The 17,113-nt window shown below is 55.9% G+C and overlaps 2 protein-coding genes across 3 annotated transcripts in view; one reads left to right on the top strand and one right to left on the bottom strand.

Moving 5' to 3' along the window:
- Nucleotides 1–6,981, top strand: part of LOC143829215 (putative PIP5K1A and PSMD4-like protein) — a 101,067-nt gene extending 94,086 nt beyond the window's left edge. Inside the window, 6 exon segments of the mRNA XM_077319716.1 lie at nt 607–675; nt 1,195–1,410; nt 1,499–1,607; nt 2,505–2,636; nt 5,196–5,263; nt 5,661–6,981. Coding sequence (XP_077175831.1) covers nt 607–675; nt 1,195–1,410; nt 1,499–1,607; nt 2,505–2,636; nt 5,196–5,263; nt 5,661–5,828 — 762 coding nt within the window. The 3' untranslated portion in view covers nt 5,829–6,981.
- Nucleotides 6,982–10,090: 3,109 nt separating this feature from the next.
- LOC143829024 (uncharacterized) lies at nt 10,091–15,584 on the bottom strand. Of its 2 annotated transcripts, XM_077319304.1 has the most exons (6): nt 15,461–15,584; nt 13,684–13,830; nt 12,279–12,401; nt 11,645–11,755; nt 11,398–11,515; nt 10,092–10,386 (listed from the first exon to the last, which is right to left on the bottom strand). In XM_077319304.1, exons 1-6 carry the CDS (start codon nt 15,524–15,526, stop codon nt 10,352–10,354), a joined length of 600 nt encoding a protein of 199 aa, XP_077175419.1. In that variant the 5' UTR covers nt 15,527–15,584; the 3' UTR covers nt 10,092–10,351. The 2 variants fall into 2 exon arrangements, with proteins under 2 accessions (XP_077175498.1, XP_077175419.1); XM_077319383.1 differs by lacking the exon at nt 11,398–11,515 and having other exon boundaries at nt 10,091–10,386.
- Nucleotides 15,585–17,113: the final 1,529 nt, after the last annotated feature.

Below are 17,113 nucleotides of genomic sequence, written 5' to 3'. Positions count from 1 at the left end.
GAAGGGGCCATACAGGCCATCTAGTCCAACCCCCTGCTCAACGCAGGACTAGCCCTAAGCATCCTAAAGCATCCAAGAAAAGTGTGTATCCAACCTTTGCTTGAAGACTGCCAGTGAGGGGGAGCTCACCACCTCCTTAGGCAGCCTATTCCACTGCTGATCATAGAATCATAGAGTTGGAAGGGGCCATACAGGCCATCTAGTCCAACCCCCTGCTCAACGCAGGATCAGCCCTAAGCATTCTAAAGCATCCAAGAAAAGTGTGTATCCAACCTTTGCTTGAAGACTGCCAGTGAGGGGGAGCTCACCACCTCCTTAGGCAGCCTATCCCACTGCTGATCATAGAATCATAGAGTTGGAAGGGGCCATACAGGCCATCTAGTCCAACCCCCTGCTCAACGCAGGATCAGCCCTAAGCATTCTAAAGCATCCAAGAAAAGTGTGTATCCAACCTTTGCTTGAAGACTGCCAGTGAGGGGGAGCTCACCACCTCCTTAGGCAGCCTATTCCACTGCTGAACTACTCTGACTGTGAACAATCTTTTTCCTGATATCTAGCTTGGGCCCCTTTCTCATGCTCTCCCCCCCCCCCCCGCCTTTGTTCCAGCTGGTGAAACTGGCCAAGCGCCTGAAGAAGGAGAAGGTCAACGTGGACATCATCAACTTTGGCGAAGAGGTGAGGCATCAGGGGAGACTGGTGGCCGTGTCAGAGCAGAGGTCCTTCGGTGGATCTTAGGTTGAGATGTGGCCCTCTGTCTGGGGCAGGGATGGCCTGTCTCCTTGGTGCTTGGGGGGGGCAAGAGTGGGAGGGCTTTTGGAGTTCTGCCCCTGCTGGGGGACCTCCTGGTGGCCCCTGGGCTTGGGCCCCTGTGGGACACAAAATATTGGACTGGATCGACCATAGACCTGACCCAAAATGGGTTCGCTTATGTTCACATATCTAGGGCAGTTGTGCCCTATCTTCTAGGCGCTTGGGGGGGCCACAGTAGGAGGGCTGCCTCTGCTGGTGGTCCTGACGACCCCTGTTTGACCCAGAGAGCTGGACGGGAGGCGCCCTTGGCCTGACCCTGCAGGGCTTCTCTTGTGTTCTTTGCTTGACGAGGAGGTGAGGTCTTGGGGCCCGGCCTCTGGGGAGTTTAGTGTTGCAGCTTCTTGGCTGTACCTCTGATCCCTTTCTCCTTCTCGCTCCCCCCAGGAATCCAACACAGACAAGCTGACGGCCTTCATCAACACCCTGAACGGCAAGGACGGCACCGGCTCCCACCTGGTGACCGTGCCCCCGGGCCCCAGCCTGGCCGACGCTCTCATCAGCTCCCCGATCCTGGCCGGAGAAGGGGGAGCCATGCTGGGCCTGGGGGCCAGCGACTTTGAGTTTGGCGTGGACCCCAGCGCCGACCCAGAGCTGGCTCTGGTACGGGCAAGAGAGGGGAGGGGAGGCGAGGGATGGCTGGGCTGAAGCGTTCACTGGGGTCTGACTTCCCCCTCCTCCCTCTCCCCAGGCGCTCCGCGTCTCCATGGAGGAGCAGAGGCAGCGCCAAGAGGAGGAGGCCAGGCGGGCGGCCGCAGCGTCTGCCGCAGAAGCCGGCATTCCATCCACCGGTGGAGACGGTGAGTAGCTGGTCGGCAGCAAAATTTCCTTCACCGTTCTGTTCTCCTCCTCCTCATGGAGCCCAAGATTGGGTCCGTCCACCCGATGGCAGTCCCTCTCCCTGACGCTAGAAGTTCTCTGAGCTGTTGCCCTGTCCGGGGGCACCCTGCGTTCTTGCCGTGTTCCGTAGCAGGAGCATAAAACTGCCAAGGCTTGTGGCCGGCAGCAGCTCCATTCTGGTGAGGAACAAGGAAGGTTTTTGCTCTGCGACGGAACAGCTGCCAGGGACGGAGGCAGCCAGCAGATAACGCTTCCCATCGGGGGGGGGGGGGCGCTTTGAGGGGCTTAGTTGGTTGGCGCAAGCCCAAATGGGGGGAGGTCTGTCCTGGAGCAACCAGCTTCGGGGCCCTCCTCCTGAGGCCCCAGAGAGCCACTGCCGGTCTGCCATGCCGAGGCTTTCACTCAGCAGAAGACAGCTTCATGGACAGAGGCGGCTTGCCCTTGCCTGCCTCTGCATGGCAGCCCCAGAGGCCTCCCATCCAAGTCCTCACCAGGCTGACCCTACTCAGATGCGATTGTGCTCACTAGGTCAGGGTCCCCCATAACTACCCCTGGGATCATGGCTTAGAATGGTCTGCAGCACTGCTCTGCCTTCTTGGGGGCTTGGGGGCTAAGAGTGGGAGGGATCCCGGAGTCCTGGCCCTGCTGGGGGACCTCCTGACAGGCCTTAGGTTCTGGCCGCTGTGTCAGCCAGAGAGTTGGGCTGGATCGCACGTGGCCTCTGTTACGTCCTTAAAGGCACACCAGGATCCCATTTCCAGAGGCACTTGGGTGTATCCCTGCAGGCCGTGGCTGCCTTTGAGGAAGCCACGGGTGTGGTCTGAGGGGCATATTGACGCTGCTGTCTCTCTCCCTAGAGTCAGACGACGCCCTCCTCAAGATGACCATTGGCCAGCAGGAATTTGGCCGGGCTGGTCTGCCGGACCTCAGCACCATGACCGAAGAGGAGCAGATCGCGTACGCCATGCAGATGTCTTTGCAAGGAGCCGGTGAGTCTGGATGGAGCCCCTCGGATCGGGCACCCCACCTTCGGCGCATCCCTTCCTGGCCCCCTGAGTTGACATGTGTTCATTCGTTTATTTGGGATATTTCTGGGCTGCCTCTCCAGGGAACCCACCCAAGGCAGCTTTCAAAGTAATACACAAAACCTCGTAATAAATAGGATTAAAACTCGCGGTTCAGATCTCAGCTGCGGATAAAGCATGAAGCAGCTTTAAATGGCTGAGATTGGGCGGAAGAGCTGAACACTTTTTCTTTCTGTAAGCTTCAGACCTTTAACCTGCAAGTGGGATTAGCCAGCCTCAGAGGAAGCTCCCTGTCGTCTCTCTGTATGCCTCTGCTCCGGGCTCTTTCTACTTGTTAGGCCTGCCCGAACCAGAATTCTGAAGCCTTTCTGAACCTTTGGAGTTCTCATGCAGGGTCAAGGTCGGGGGCACCATAGAAAAATGGCTGCTGCAGGGGGCGGAGCCAACCACAAAATGACTACCAAGGGAGGCGGAGCCACAATCACAGGAGAAACCGGATTGCAGGGAAGAGGGGGAATGAAGAAAGACGCCAGGGAAAGAGATGAGAGAGAATAGAGACACTGTGATAGCAGCAACCAGTTAAAGCAGGGGTCCTCAACCCCCGGTCTGCGGCCCGGTACCAGGCTGCCAGCAGCCGCGCCTTCCTCCCCCCCCCCCCCCCCGCAGCGAGAGGGGGGGAAGAAGCAGGCACGGCCGCCGGCACACCAGCGACGCAAACGCGCACGCGCGGAGCTGCCGCGCACGCGTGTTTGCGCCCCCTGCTGGTGAAAACGCGCATGCGCGGCAGCTCTGGGCATGCGCGTTAGCGCCACCTAGTGGCGAAAATGCGCATGCGCAACAACTGCGTGTGTGTGTTTGCGAGTGGCGGCAGCCGGGCCGCCGGCTCTCTCCAACCCTCAGAGGCGGTCCCTGACTACTAGAAGCTTGGGGACCGCTGAGTTAAAGTACAGTATTTTGACCTTTCTAGGTGGAAAGGCAAAGGGTGCCTCTAGATGTCCATGGGCTACAGTTCCCATGAGCCCCTGCCAGCTGGGCTGTTTGGCCACCCCTGCTGTACTCCAGAATAAATGGGCCCCTGTGCTCTGAGCAATCTGGGAAACATTGTCCTTCGAACCAGGGACGAGGGGCCTATTCAGGAGGTCCTGAGGGGCTGCAGGCTGAGGTGGGAGGCGGGAGAAGCAGTTCCAGAAAGCAGGGTGTGGGATTCAGATTTCAGGCTGGGTGCATTTCTAGGCAATTGTCCACTTCAAGGGTGAGTGAGTCTGTCTGGGGCTGTCAGCTTAAAAGGGGTCCCCACGGCCTTCGGCACCTTGCCTGGCACCCGGGAAACTCTTCTAGAAAGTGGGCGGGGCCACGTGAGGCTTTTGCCCAGCCGCAGTTCTGATTGGCCGTCAGAGACTTGATTGATTCTGCAGCAAAACAGAACCTTCATATTCATTCTGCTAGTGGTTGGGTGGGATCAAGCATGTTGCTAGTGGTTGGGTGGGATCCAGCTCTCACTGTCTTTTGGACGTACACAGTGCTGGCATAAATAGATCTGGTTGTTTCTGCTTGGCCAGGATAGAGATAATAGGGAGACATCAGCTGGCAGGCAAGGGGAGTTTTAGGGGAGATTCTGACCCAGGTCTCTATGCAGAAGTGCTTTTGAGTTCCCTCTTCACACACACACCCCCCCCCCTCTAGTTTCAAGCTTCATTAAAGGCTTCTGTAGAGCGGGGGTAGTCCATGGACATCTGAAGAGCCACAGTTTGGCCACCCCTGCTCCAGCTGTACTCCAGAATAAATGGGTCTCGCCTCCCATTTATGGGGGGGGAGTGTAGCTGCTGGCATGCCAACGGGCGCAAACAGGCATGTGTGGCAGTTCAGTGCATGGGCGTTTGCGCAGACCTGCCACTCATGCATGCTTGCACCCGCTAGCGGGCCGCAAACACGCATGCGCGACAGCTCCCCACCTGTGTGTTTGCGTTGAGCTGCCGTACATGGGCGGTGCCTGGCCCTTGCTCTGCCCCCACCCCTGCAGGTCGGTCCCCAGCCTTAAAAAGGTTGGGGGCTGGTGCTGTAGAGCAGTGGTCCCCAACCTTTTTATCACCGGGGACACCTCAACGCCTTTTACGGAGGCCCGGTGGGGGGGGGTAGTTTACTCCTCTACTCTCAACCACTGCCCTAACGCTCTCTGATCGCTATGGTCATGTTTAAACATCCCTTCAAAGTAAGATACAGACACGCCACAACAAGGAACATAAGGAACATTTTATTTTCATGGAAGTTTTAACTCATGACAATGACTAATAATGGGAACCCTGAGCTTGTTTCCCTGCAACGAGATAGTCCCGTCTGGGAGTGACGGGAGACAAGGACACCCAAAGTGTGTTGTAAAGGGCCGGGGGAGGGGAGGCGTCCTTCGCAGCCCACCTCCAATTAGTCGAAGGACCACATGTGGTCCGTAGCCCACAGGTTGGGGATCGCTACTGTAGAAGACAGAAGGAGTTGAAACCATTTCTGCTTCCTTCCCATTCTCTGCAGAGTTTGGGCAGGGCGAGTCAGCAGAAGTGGACAGCAGTGCAGAGATGGACACGTCGGAGCCTACCAAGGTTTGTGTAGGGTGGGGGCGGCAGTCTCGGATCTGGGGATCCACAAGGCCTCTCCGAAAAACAGGACACCCAGTAGAACAAAACACAGGTCTAGTTTGTGTGTGAATGTGGAGGCAGAGCCTCTTGATCCTAAGCTCACCACCCCTGATCGAAACAAAGAAGTCCAGGTCTTTCCCCCAGACAATTGGGGAAGGGGGGAGGGGTCGAATGGCAGCCAGAAATCAAGCATGGCTGGTAGGATAAGGAAGAGCCCCGTCTCACCCAGGGGCCAGCCAGATCCTCTGCAGGCCGAGGCCTTCCCCTGATATCGTCTCCTGCCTCTGACGGTGGAGGGTCTCTTATTTCCCTCCGTAGCCCTTCTCTCCTGATGAGCTTCTTCCCCGTTCTCTGTCTCCAGGAGGAAGACGACTATGACGTGATGCAGGACCCGGAGTTCCTGCAGAGCGTCCTGGAGAACCTGCCCGGGGTCGACCCCAACAACGAGGCCATCCGCAACGCCATGGGCTCGCTGGCCTCCCAGGCCTCCAAGGAGAGCAAGGACAAGAGCGAGGAGGAGAAGAAATGATGCCCACGGGCCTCCCTGACGCCCGGCCGGTAGCCGCTCCGCTCCGCATGCCCCGGGCTGCCTTGCCTAGCCAAATAAATGCCCACGGTTACCGTATCCTTTCCCTCTCTGGGCGAGCCGCGGAACTATCGCAGGGGTAGGGGGGGAGGGGAACAGGTAGGACTCTCTTTTTTTGGTTGTGGTTTAACACGTAATAAACACATTACATTTTCTCCAGGTTCTGGTGGGTTCCTTGAAGTTTGTGTGTCCTGCCCAGTCACCTTTTCATCCTCCTGAAATGTTTTGTGGTGCCAGTTTGGTTGAGAGCACGACTGGGGTGTGGTCTCCCTGCACCCCTTGTGGCAGGGGTGGGGTTTGATCCCGGATCTGTGGTATCTGGCCCCGCATCTCAACCGTTGTACCATGCTGGCTCTGTCCCGTGACCTCTGGGGTCAAAAGACTAGAGTTGTGAGGGTCAGACCAGTGTTTCAGAGGGCAGTTGGGTTGGCGTGCAGGAAGGGAGCTGGGTTCGAGTCTAGAAGCCCAACAAGCTTTTCAAAGCGTTGTTATTGTCAGGTGCGAAGTCGTGTCCGACCCATCGCGACCCCATGGACAATGATCCTCCAGGCCTTCCTGTCCTTTACCATTCCCCGGAGTCCATTTAAGTTTGCACCAACTGCTTCAGTGACTCCATCCAGCCACCTCATTCTCTGTCATCCCCTTCTTCTTTTGCCCTCAATCGCTCCCAGCATTAGGCTCTTCTCCAGGGAGTCCTTCCTTCTCATGAGGTGGCCAAAGTATTTGAGTTTCATCTTCAGGATCTGGCCTTCTAAAGAGCAGTCAGGGCTGATCTCTAGGACTGACCGGTTGGTTCGCCTTGCAGTCCAAGGGACTCGCAAGAGTCTTCTCCAGCACCAGAGTTCAAAAGCCTCAATTCTTTCACGCTCTGCCTTCCTTATGGTCCAACTTTCGCAGCCATACATTGCGACTGGGAATACCACAGCCTTGACTAGACGCACTTTTGTTGGCAGGGTGATGTCTCTGCTTTTTAGGATGCTGTCTAGATTTGCCATAGCTTTCTTCCCCAGGAGCAAGTGTCTTTTAATTTCTTTGCTGCAGTCCCCATCTGCAGTGATCTTGGAGCCCAGAAAAATAAAATCTGTCACTACCTCAATTTCTTCCCCATTTATTTGCCAGGAATTGAGAGGGCCGGATGCCATGATCTTTGTTTTCTTGATGTTGAGTTTCAAGCCAACTTTTGCACTCTCCTCCTTCACCCGCTAAACAGGCTCTTTAATTCCTCTTCACTTTCTGCCATTAAAGTGGTATCAACTGCATATCTGAGGTTGTTGATATTTCACCCTGCAATCTTGACCCCAATTTGTGACTCCTCTAATCCCGCCTTTCTCATGACGTGCTCCGCATACAAGTTAAATAGGCAAGGCGACAGTATACAGCCTTGCCGAACTCCTTTCTCAATTTTGACCCAATCAGTGATTCCATGTTCAGTTCTCACTGTTGCTTCTTGACCTGCATATAAGTTTCTCAAGAGACAAATGAGATGCTCTGGTATTCCCATCTCTTTAAGAACTGGCCACAATTTGTTGTGCTCCACACAATCAAAGGCTTTAGCATAGTCAATGAAGCAGAAGTAGATGTTCTTCTGGAACTCAAAAGTGTACCCACCCCAAATTATGTAACTCAGAAGTCCACTCCTTTCTTTTGCTGATTGATGCCTAGGAGCAACCATGGCAACCCCTCACAACTTTGGCTCCTCCAAATTTTGCAGAAAGTGGGTGGGGTAGTTGCCCTCCACCTGGCCACTTGGAGCTCAATCAACTGGGCACCTTAAAATTCTCTCTCCTCTTTCCGAGGGTATTTTTTTAATTGCCTCTTTTTTCCCTGGCACCTCGGCTTCCTCTGTGGCTCGGACTCCTGTGGCAGCCATTTTGTCATCCATGCCCCTTTGTCACAGAATCCGGCTGGGAACCCCTCCCTAGGAGAAATCAGTTCTGTTTCTACACATTCATAAGTTTCATGGTGGGAAGAGACATGGTGGAATCCACAGCACAGAATAGAAGAGCTCGTTTTTCACTTCTTGGAGGAAAGCCTCAAAGCAGCTTCAGATCGCCTTCCCTTCCTTCTCCCCACAACAGACACCCCTGTGAGGTAGGTGGAGCTAAGAGAGCTCTGAAAGAACTGAGACTGGATCGAGGTCACCCAGCTGGCTGCATGTGGAGGAGGTGTGGGGAATCCAACCTCTTCTCCAGGTTAGAGGCTGATGCCCTTAACCACAACACTACGCTGCTCAGTGTGTTCTTTTTTTAAAAATTCAACATCAGTGTTTTACAGCAGCTACTGCGTGACCGAATTTTTCATGCCATTCAGAGGGAAACCTTTTGTGGCTTCCAACAGTGAACACTGCTGCATCATGAGAGGGTCAGCATTAGAACATAAACCATGTTGGATCAGGCCTCCTTTCCAGTCCGGCACTCTGGACTCAGTGACCTAAACTAAGGTGCCATCAAGGTGAGGCTGGAGCTCTAGAAGCCCTCCCTCTTTCCCCTCAAGTACCAAGAAGACAGAGCATCCCTGCCCCACACATCTGTTCCACATAATATATTTCTGGCAAGGGCTTGGAGGAGCAGCTGGTCTCAAGGGCCACTCAGCACTGAACACCCACTCAGGGCTGGTGTCCTGCCCCTCAGTGCCTCCTCCTTCAACCGGCTTGCCTGTCTGTCCAGCGCCTTCCGTCCCCCACCCCTGGCCACCCCCTCCTCCCACTTCCCTTGGAGGCTGCAGACCCCTGCTGCGTGAGAGCGGCCCCTGCCGTTGAGTTTTCTTCCCTGGGGGCCTCCAGCCTGCAGCCTTTCCAGGTCCTGGATGGAGGGGGAGGCCATCTGCAGAGGTCATCCTCCACACACACCCCCCCAAAAAAATCTAGCACCCGTTTTATTCCTGAATGCAACGGGCTTGGCCCCCTAGTAAGAACATAAGAGACTCCGTGTTGGGTCAGCTGTGTTGGCCCATCTAGGCCAGCGCTCTGCTTCACACAGTAGTCCAAAGCCAGGGGCCATCCAGAGGTCCACCAGCAGAGCCAGAAGCCCTCCCCCTCCCCCCTCCCAAGCACCAAGATGACATCCCTGCGCCGGACAGCCCTTGTGGCTCAGAGCCACCGACAGACCTCTGCGGCATCTCTTCATCCAATGCTTGGGGGAGTGAATCCCCCAGTTAATGACTCTGGATGAAGAAGTTCCCCTGATATGTGCTCCTTGATTTCATAGCGTGGCCCCAGGTTCCCATTGGTTGGTTTGTTGTAGTTCTGCTCTAGTGTTGATCCTCTGCCCCTGCTTCTTTCTCCAGGACTCCTCCGGGTGTGTCATGCAAACACTACTTCCTCCTGGCACAGGAAGCCCCCGCCCCCGTGCCCACACCAGAGGAAAGCACCTTGGGGCAGAGTGGAAGATCCCCTGGTAGTGGGCGGTCTCTGTGGGATCCCACCCTGTGCAGGAATTCTCCAAATAAGCGTATGCTTTCTTCTTCTTTATGCTTTAGGATGCTTAGGGCTGATCCTGCGTTGAGCAGGGGGTGGGACTAGATGGCCTTTATGGCCCCTTCCAACTCTATGATTCTGCCCAATTCAGATTGGCTCTGTAAACTTGGGGTGGGGGAAGGTTGATCTGGAGCTTTGTGGGGTCTCGTGGCCAAAGGGGTAGGACTAGGTTTGAATCCCCCCCCCCCCATTGCGTGGAAACTTGCTTGGTGGCCTGGAGCCAGTTTTGTCCTCTCAATCTTATTAACCTCGCAGGGCTGTTGTGAGGATAAAGCGAAGAAAAGAAGAATGACAAAAACAGTGTTGGGCCGCCAGTGGGGATGAAGGGGGGGTACAAATAAAACAGCCTAGCCTGGATTCATTTTAACACAGTTAAATGGCCAGCAATATCAAGCATAGAAACCAACATGGTGTTGTGGTTAAGAAGGGTGGCTACTAATCCTGCAAGCGGGGTTTGATTCCCCATTCCTCCTCCACATGCAGCCAGCTGGGTGACCTTGGACAAGTCGCAGTTCTCTCAGAGCTCTCAGCCCCACATCACAGGGTCTGCGCTGGGGAGAGGAATGCGATTATATGTCACTTGGAGACAGGGTACAGAAAACCGGCTTTTCTCTGTTTTTAAGATACCCAAAACCCCCTCAACCTCTGGGATTCTCCGGCAGAATTGATCAAACATCCACTCCCTGCTGTTTCCGAGTTGCCCAACCTCGGAAGGGTCTCTCAGAAGGGAAAAATGGTTGCACACTTTCACTTTTATTGCTGCCGGTCTGGTTCCACAAAGGCAGGGGGTGGGGCGGGGTGGGGGGAGGACACGAGCCCTCCTACGCCCCGCCTGCAAGGAAACAACTTCTTGGTCTCTTCCTTCCAAGGATCCTCAGCCATCGCTCCCGAGGACAGACCACCCCTGGGGCAGGAGCTGCCGGTTTCTCATGGGTTGGGGTCTGTGTGTGCGCATGTGTAGGGGGGTGGTCTTCATAACCTTCTAGCTCTTTCAGGTGGGTCTGGTCATCGGCTGCCGTGGAGACGCTGCAAAGGAAAAATGGCAATTGGGTTACAGTCAGGCTTGTGCAGGTAGAACTCGTCCACCTTAGGGCCATGCTGCAGTACTCACTCTTCCCAGCAGAGGGCATGTGGCTCAGTCAATGGGGAGAGCTGGGATGTGACTGTACCACATCTGCTTAAGACCGGGTCTGTACTTAACCCACTAGGGAAATGCAGGGATGTGACTGTACCACCCCAGTTTAAGCCAGTATCAGAGCTTCGTCCTGTAGGGCACTGCTGGGGGTGACTGTACCACATCAACTTAAGCCAAGTCAGTGATTACCCCTTTGGGGAAGTGCCTGTGTGTGACCGTACCATCCCAATTTAAACCAGGGTCAGCGCTCGGTCCTGCAAGGAAGAGCTGGGGTGTGGCTGTGCCACGTCAGCTTAAGCTAGGGTAAATACTTAGTCCTGTAAGGAAATGACCAGAAGTGACTGTACCACCTCAACTTAATCCAGGGTCGGTGCTTAGCTCTGCAAGCAAGTGCCAAAGGGATGACTGTACCACAGCAATTTAAGGCAGTGTCAGTTCTTCATCTTGTAGGGAAGTGTCTATCAGCAACTTCAACACAAAGGATTGTGGGTTTTACTTTAGGCCACCCCCCCCCATCTCCTGGGTCATGCATTAGTCCCTGCCCCCTGCCCCCCACCCCCCAGCATATACATGCTCATCCCTAGAGTGAATTCCTTAGGCGGGATTCGAATAGCGGGGAGGCGGGAATGGAAGGATCCAGGGGGATTTGGGTGCAGTTGGGGGGCAGTGAGGAATTGGGGGGCAGGGGGGGAACAGCAGGCTGACTCTTCCTGCTGCAACGGCGTTTTCCTAGCAAGAGACGGGCCAAGGTGGCTTCCCATTGCCCATTGCCCGGCAACATCCTGGAGAAAAGGAGCGCTTCAGGAGGGGGGCTGGAGGGGATCATATTTCTGCCAGCTCCTTCCCAGGCTCTGCCCCAGACCTCCAGGGACCAGGAAGCCCCTCCCTCACCCCTCACTCACGGGCAAAGTTGCCGACCAGGAAGGTGGGCCTGCTGCTGCAGAGGAGGGTGGCCAGGCTGCCCAGGGAGCCCGTGCCCACCAGCTGCGCTTCCGAGGTGATGCCCAGCGTGGCGTTTCTCTGCAAGGCGGAGGAGAACCCAGGTCAGCTGCCTGCGCCCCGGTGGGTCTCTTACGCTGGGGGGGGGGGCAGCTGGGAGGGTTCTCGTGCCTTGCCCCCGACTGTGCCCAAGACACCCCCGGCCCTTACCAGCACCGCCTGGAAGTAACTCTCCAGATCGTGGCAAGACGGCAGTGGCTCGGAGGCCTCCATTCTCTGGGCCACGCACCCCTCAGGCTGGCCGTGGTACAGCATCAGGTGCTGCGGGAAAGGAACAGACAGACGGGTGATCCACAGGGCTGCACTGCAGGCTGCTAGCTGGGGGCCCGGGGGCCCGTCCCCTCCCCAGTCCTCAGGAACTGAGATTAATACATAGGATGTCTGCTTCCCGGAGTAAGACGAGAACACAAGAGAAAGGAGCTGAGATTTTGTATCCTGCTTGTTACTACCCGAAGGAGTCTCCCCTTCCTCTCCCTGCAGCAGACACTCTGTGAGGCAGGTGGGGCTGAGAGAGCTCTGACAGAACTGCTCTGTGGGAACAGCTCTAACAGGTCTGTGACGAGCTCAAGGGCACCCAGTTGGCTCCATGTTGAGGAGGAGAGGGGAATCAAATGCACCTTTCCAGATTACCACTCTTAACCACAACCCCTCCACACCGAGCTGGCTCACCAAGAGGTGCACCAGTGACTCCCTATGGCTCAACATAGAGAGCACATGAAAGAGTTTCCCACCCAGCCCCAGTCACTGGCACAGACCCCCTCAGTCTCGTGGCCCTTCCACTCACGTTTCTCAGGTCGCAGGTGATCCCGGGGGCCACGCCCTGTTCTCCCAGTTCGCTGAGAGCCAGGAGGAGGGAGGCCTCATTCTGGACGTTCACCTGCGGCGGCAGGTAGCCATAGCCCTCCCTCTGGAGCAGGGTGCGGGACAGAGAGACAAAGAGAAGCAGGTTCAAATGAGCAGACCCCACAGATGGATCTCTGGCCGGCCGGAGACTGCCTTGAGGCCTCTTAGCTGGCAGGAGGGAAATTGGATGTTCCGGGGGGCTTGAGAGCCAGCCCTCCCTGGAGCTCATTCTTGGATGGACCTGCACTGAAATGGTCTCCCAGAGGTTGTGTTGGAGGATAGCTGTTTTTTTGTAACCTCACTACCCAAAGGGATCTCGAAACAGCTTACAAACCCCTTTCCCTTCCTCTCCCCACAACATATACACCCTGTGAGGTGGGGCTGAGAGAGCTCCGAGAGAGCTTGAACTGTGAGAACAGCTCTAAGAGAACTGGAACACCCAGCTGGGGGCATGTGGAGGAGGACCAGGAAGCCCAGTTTTCCAGAGTCTGCTGCTCTTGACCCTGGCTCCATAAAGCACTGGCCTTGTGATCCACAAAACAGCAAAGAGATCATCTAATCAAACACTCACCCGCCCAACAAAAACCAGGAGAAGGATCTGTCCAGCCGCTGCTTGAAGACGGCCAGTGAGGGGGAGCTCCCCACCTCCCGAGGCAGCCCCTTCCACGGCTGAACTAGACTCCTAGAATCCTAGAGTGGGAAGGGACCACAGAGGCCATCTAGTCCACCCCTGCTCAGGGCACGATCGGCCTCAGGCATCCAGGAGAAGGATCTCTCCAGCCCCTGCTTGAAGACAGCCAGTGAGGGGGAGCTCCCCACCTCCTCAGGCAGCCCCTTCCACTGCTGAACTAGACTCCTAGAATCCTAGAGTGGGAAGGGGGCATGGAGACCATCTAGTCTCACCCCCTGCTCAGTGCAGGATCAGCCTCCATCATCCAGGAGAAGGATCTGTCCAGCCGCTGCTTGAAGACGGCCAGTGAGGGGGAGCTCCCCACCTCCTCAGGCAGCCCCTTCCACTGCTGAACTAGACTCCTAGAATCCTAGAGTGGGAAGGGGGCATGGAGACCATCTAGTCTCACCCCCTGCTCAGTGCAGGATCAGCCTCCAGCATCCAGGAGAAGGATCTGTCCAGCCGCTGCTTGAAGACGGCCAGTGAGGGGGAGCTCCCCACCTCCTTAGGCAGCCCCTTCCACGGCTGAACTAGACTCAGAGAATCCTAGAGTGGGAAGGGGCCATGCAGGCCATCTAGTCCCACCCCCTGCTTAAAGCAGGATCGTCCTCAAGCCCCCAGGATAGGTCTCGGTGGCCCCCTCCTAGTGTAAGGAAGCGACGCCCCTCCCCCTTACCGGCATGCATGCAGCTCGTCCAAGGTACGTGGCCACGAGGACTCCCACCAAGCTGATGGTCAGGGTGGACACCACCCCCACCGTTATGATCACCAGCTTGCGGTTGGTAGCCGGAAGCTGTGTCGGTTCGAGGCCAGAATGCAGGGTCTGTGGGGAAGAAGAAGAAGGAGAGTTTGTTTTTCTGCCTGCTTTTCTGTACTCGAAGGAGTCTCAAAGCAGCTTACACTCGCCTCCCTTTTCTCTCCCCACAACAGGTCAGGTGACTGAGGCCGAGAGAGTATTGAGGGAACTGCGCTAAGAGAACTGTGACTAGCCTAAGGTCAGCTGGCGGGATGCATGTGGAGGAGGAGTGGGGAATCCAACCTGACTCTCTAGATTTTAGGCCTGTGCTCTTCATGGAAACAAACTCCTGAGTCAAACAATGGAAACTCAAAACAACCTCTCCAAGACTGAGGTTACTCGTCGTGCCTCTGCATGGCTTGCTGTTCCTCCCTGTCTCTGTCATGCAATCTACCTTTTCTGCATCGATTGGCTTAACTAAGCACCCCTGCCGGGCTTTGGCCATTCTTTCCCGAAGGTGAATGCACTAAAAGAAAGCCAGGATCCTGGCTGGGGTCTCGAGCAGCTGGGTTGCTGGGGGATTGGAAGGTAGCTGCCAGTGTCCTGCATTATGCTGGGGGTTAGACTAGATGGCCCTCGGGGATCCCTTTCAGCTTGATGCTTCTAAACACCTTTCCTTCACTCGGAACGCCTATCCGTAAAATTCCTCGGAAGAACCGCAAGACTCAAAAAATCAGACTGAGGAATACAGAAAACATTCTGACTATTCGGGACAGGGTATCACAAGACCTTGCAAGTTTGGTTACCAACTCTGGTGGAAAATTGGAAGGGAAACCTGGAGAGGACAAGGTTTGGGGATGGCCTTCCGTGGGGCACAGTGCCCTTGAGGGGAACGGGCTCTGTCAGTTGGCTAGCTGCAAGATCTCCAGGGCCAGTCTGGAGGTTGGTAAGTCCACTTGCGTGAGGCGGGTTTGGCTGAAGGGTGAATGCCTGACCCCAGAGACCCTTTCCGCTCCATGGCTTGGGCAGGGGAGGTACTCCGATATACATGCGCCAGAGATCCTGGAGGCAATGTCCCCCTCCCCAATCCCTCGAATCTCCAGGCCCCAGCCAGTCCCCCTGCCCCTGGGGCCATGGTCCTCAAGCCAATGTAGGGAGAGTGGGGGCTTCCCCCTTAGTGGCCAGGGCTTGGGGACCCCCAGCCCACCCTCCCCACTGCCCCTAAACGCCTGGGGCTGCTAGTCTTGACCCTCTTCGGGATTCTCTCCGAATATCTGAAGGAATCCTCACAGAAGAGCCCTCCTTTCGTCCCTGGCTACAGGTTGCACTGTGGACCGGTTTCATCAGGCAGAAGTCCAACTGGGGCAGCGCTCCCTCAGAATGGCTGTGCACCAAAGGGGAGTTTTCACCCAGCTGGACTTCGGTCTGTCTGAGCAGTTGCCGGGTCTCCAACCGTGGCCCTCAGTGGCCGTCTGGGGGTGAGTGTGTGTGTGTGCCAGATCCAGGTTGGGAAATGCCTGGAGATTTGGGGGTGCCACATGGAAAGTGGGGTCCGAGGCCCCAGAACCTCCCCCCCCCCGTCCAAAACAGCCGTTTCCTCCAGGGGAAGAGATCTCTGCAGTCCGGAGCTGAGAGGTGGAATTCCAGGGGATCCCCAGGTCCCGCCTGGAGGCTGGCATCCCCGGGAGATGCCCTTCCCCTTGCGCCCCCCACTTACATACGGGGGGCTTCTGAGGTGCAGCCCCGCTGGCCACGATTCAGCGCCCTTCTCTTCGGCTGCCATGCGTGCCTGTGCAGGGTGCCGTCTGCAGCGACCCGGTCCCCTTTCCGAGCGGCAAGGAGCCGTCCCCCAGGTGCCTTCTTATAAGGCCTCTCTGGGGCTGGCCCCAAGCCCAGCTGAACAATGCCCCTTTGTGCCTCGGCCAGGCCTGTGCCCACTCCAAGGCTTCTGGTTTCCCAGAGGGAGGGGGAGCCCGGCTTTCATTCCCACCCCCCTCCTCCCCACACCATGCCTGTGCCCATCTGCTGTGAAGGTCAGCCAGGTAAGACACCGGCTGTGGTGGGAGGGGGGCAGGGGGTTCCCCTTCTTCCCCTCCCCCCATGCAAGACACAGCTCACATCTCCAGCCAGGGTGGACCCTCCCTTCCCCTTTGCTAGGAACATGACAGGCACTCTGCCCGCACTCAGAGGTGCCCTCTTCTTTTTTTCCTGGTTCTTCCACACTTCACACGCAAGCGAGAGCAACACTACAGGCGAACTCACCTTCCCTCCTGGGACTGCTGGCAGCGGGGAGAAGGGTCTCGTGTGTATGTGGAAAGCACCGTCCAGTCACACTGGACTTCCTGGCACCCTGGAGGGTTTTCTGCCTCCGCCTACAACCCTGGGCTTCCTTGCCAGTCCCCCAGGTCCAAATGCTAACTAGGGCTGACCCCAGATTCAGGTGGGTCACCATGTTGGTGTGGAGCGATAGAATCCTAGAGTTGGCAGGGACCTCCAAGGTCATCTAGTCCAACCTCCTTCAGAATTCACATCTACCTGCCCAGCTACAGTGTCCCCAATTCCATGCTCAGATGATGCCTCTCTTCCTCCAAATCTAGAATTCTTGGCCAGCCTGGCCTGGAGGAAATTTGCCTCCTGACCCCAAAGTGGCAGTTGGCATTTCCCTGGGCATGCAAGGAAGGGCCACAAGAGCCCGGCATGGACACAATCCTTCCTGCCCGCAGAGTCAGGATTTCTGTGAGGTAGGTGGCTACCCAGGCTCTGTTTAAAAATCTCCAGGGTGAGCCCTAGTCAGTCCTTGGACGGGAGACTGCTAAGGAGGTCCAGGGTCGCTCTGCAGAGGGAGGCAAGGGCAGCAACCTCTGAACGCCTCTCACCTTGAAATCCCTGCAGGTGTGGCCAAACTGGCTTTCCAGAGGTCCCTGCAGGGGCTCATGGTAATTGTAGTCCCTGGACATCTGGAGAGCCACAGGTTTGGCTACCTCTGCTCTAACGTAACCCATGCACTACACTGGCTTTATTTATTTTTATTTTATTATTGTATTTATATACTGCCCTCCCCGAAGGCTCAGGGCGGGGTTTACATGAAACAAAAATGTTACAGGTAAACTTACAGGTAACTATAGACAGCTGTGTTGGGTGCAGGAAACTCTCTGTGCTTACTAGGTTTGATGTCCCCCCCCAAAAAAAATAAAATAGTTTTTATTTCAAAAAGGAAAACTGACAATGCAACACAAGGCTAAATCACATTTAAAAAAATCTTTTTGACACAACACATCCTCAACAACCTCAAGAATTATAATCATTACAAGGTTATCAATACAAAATTGAAGGTTTATGGAGACAACCATTGCTGGAGGAGCGATCAGTC

This window comes from Paroedura picta, chromosome 1, assembly GCF_049243985.1.
Source record: "Paroedura picta isolate Pp20150507F chromosome 1, Ppicta_v3.0, whole genome shotgun sequence".
Classification (NCBI taxonomy): Eukaryota; Metazoa; Chordata; class Lepidosauria; order Squamata; family Gekkonidae; genus Paroedura; species Paroedura picta.
Note: the sequence above shows the minus strand (reverse complement) of the source record. Positions and strands in the feature narration are given on the sequence as shown.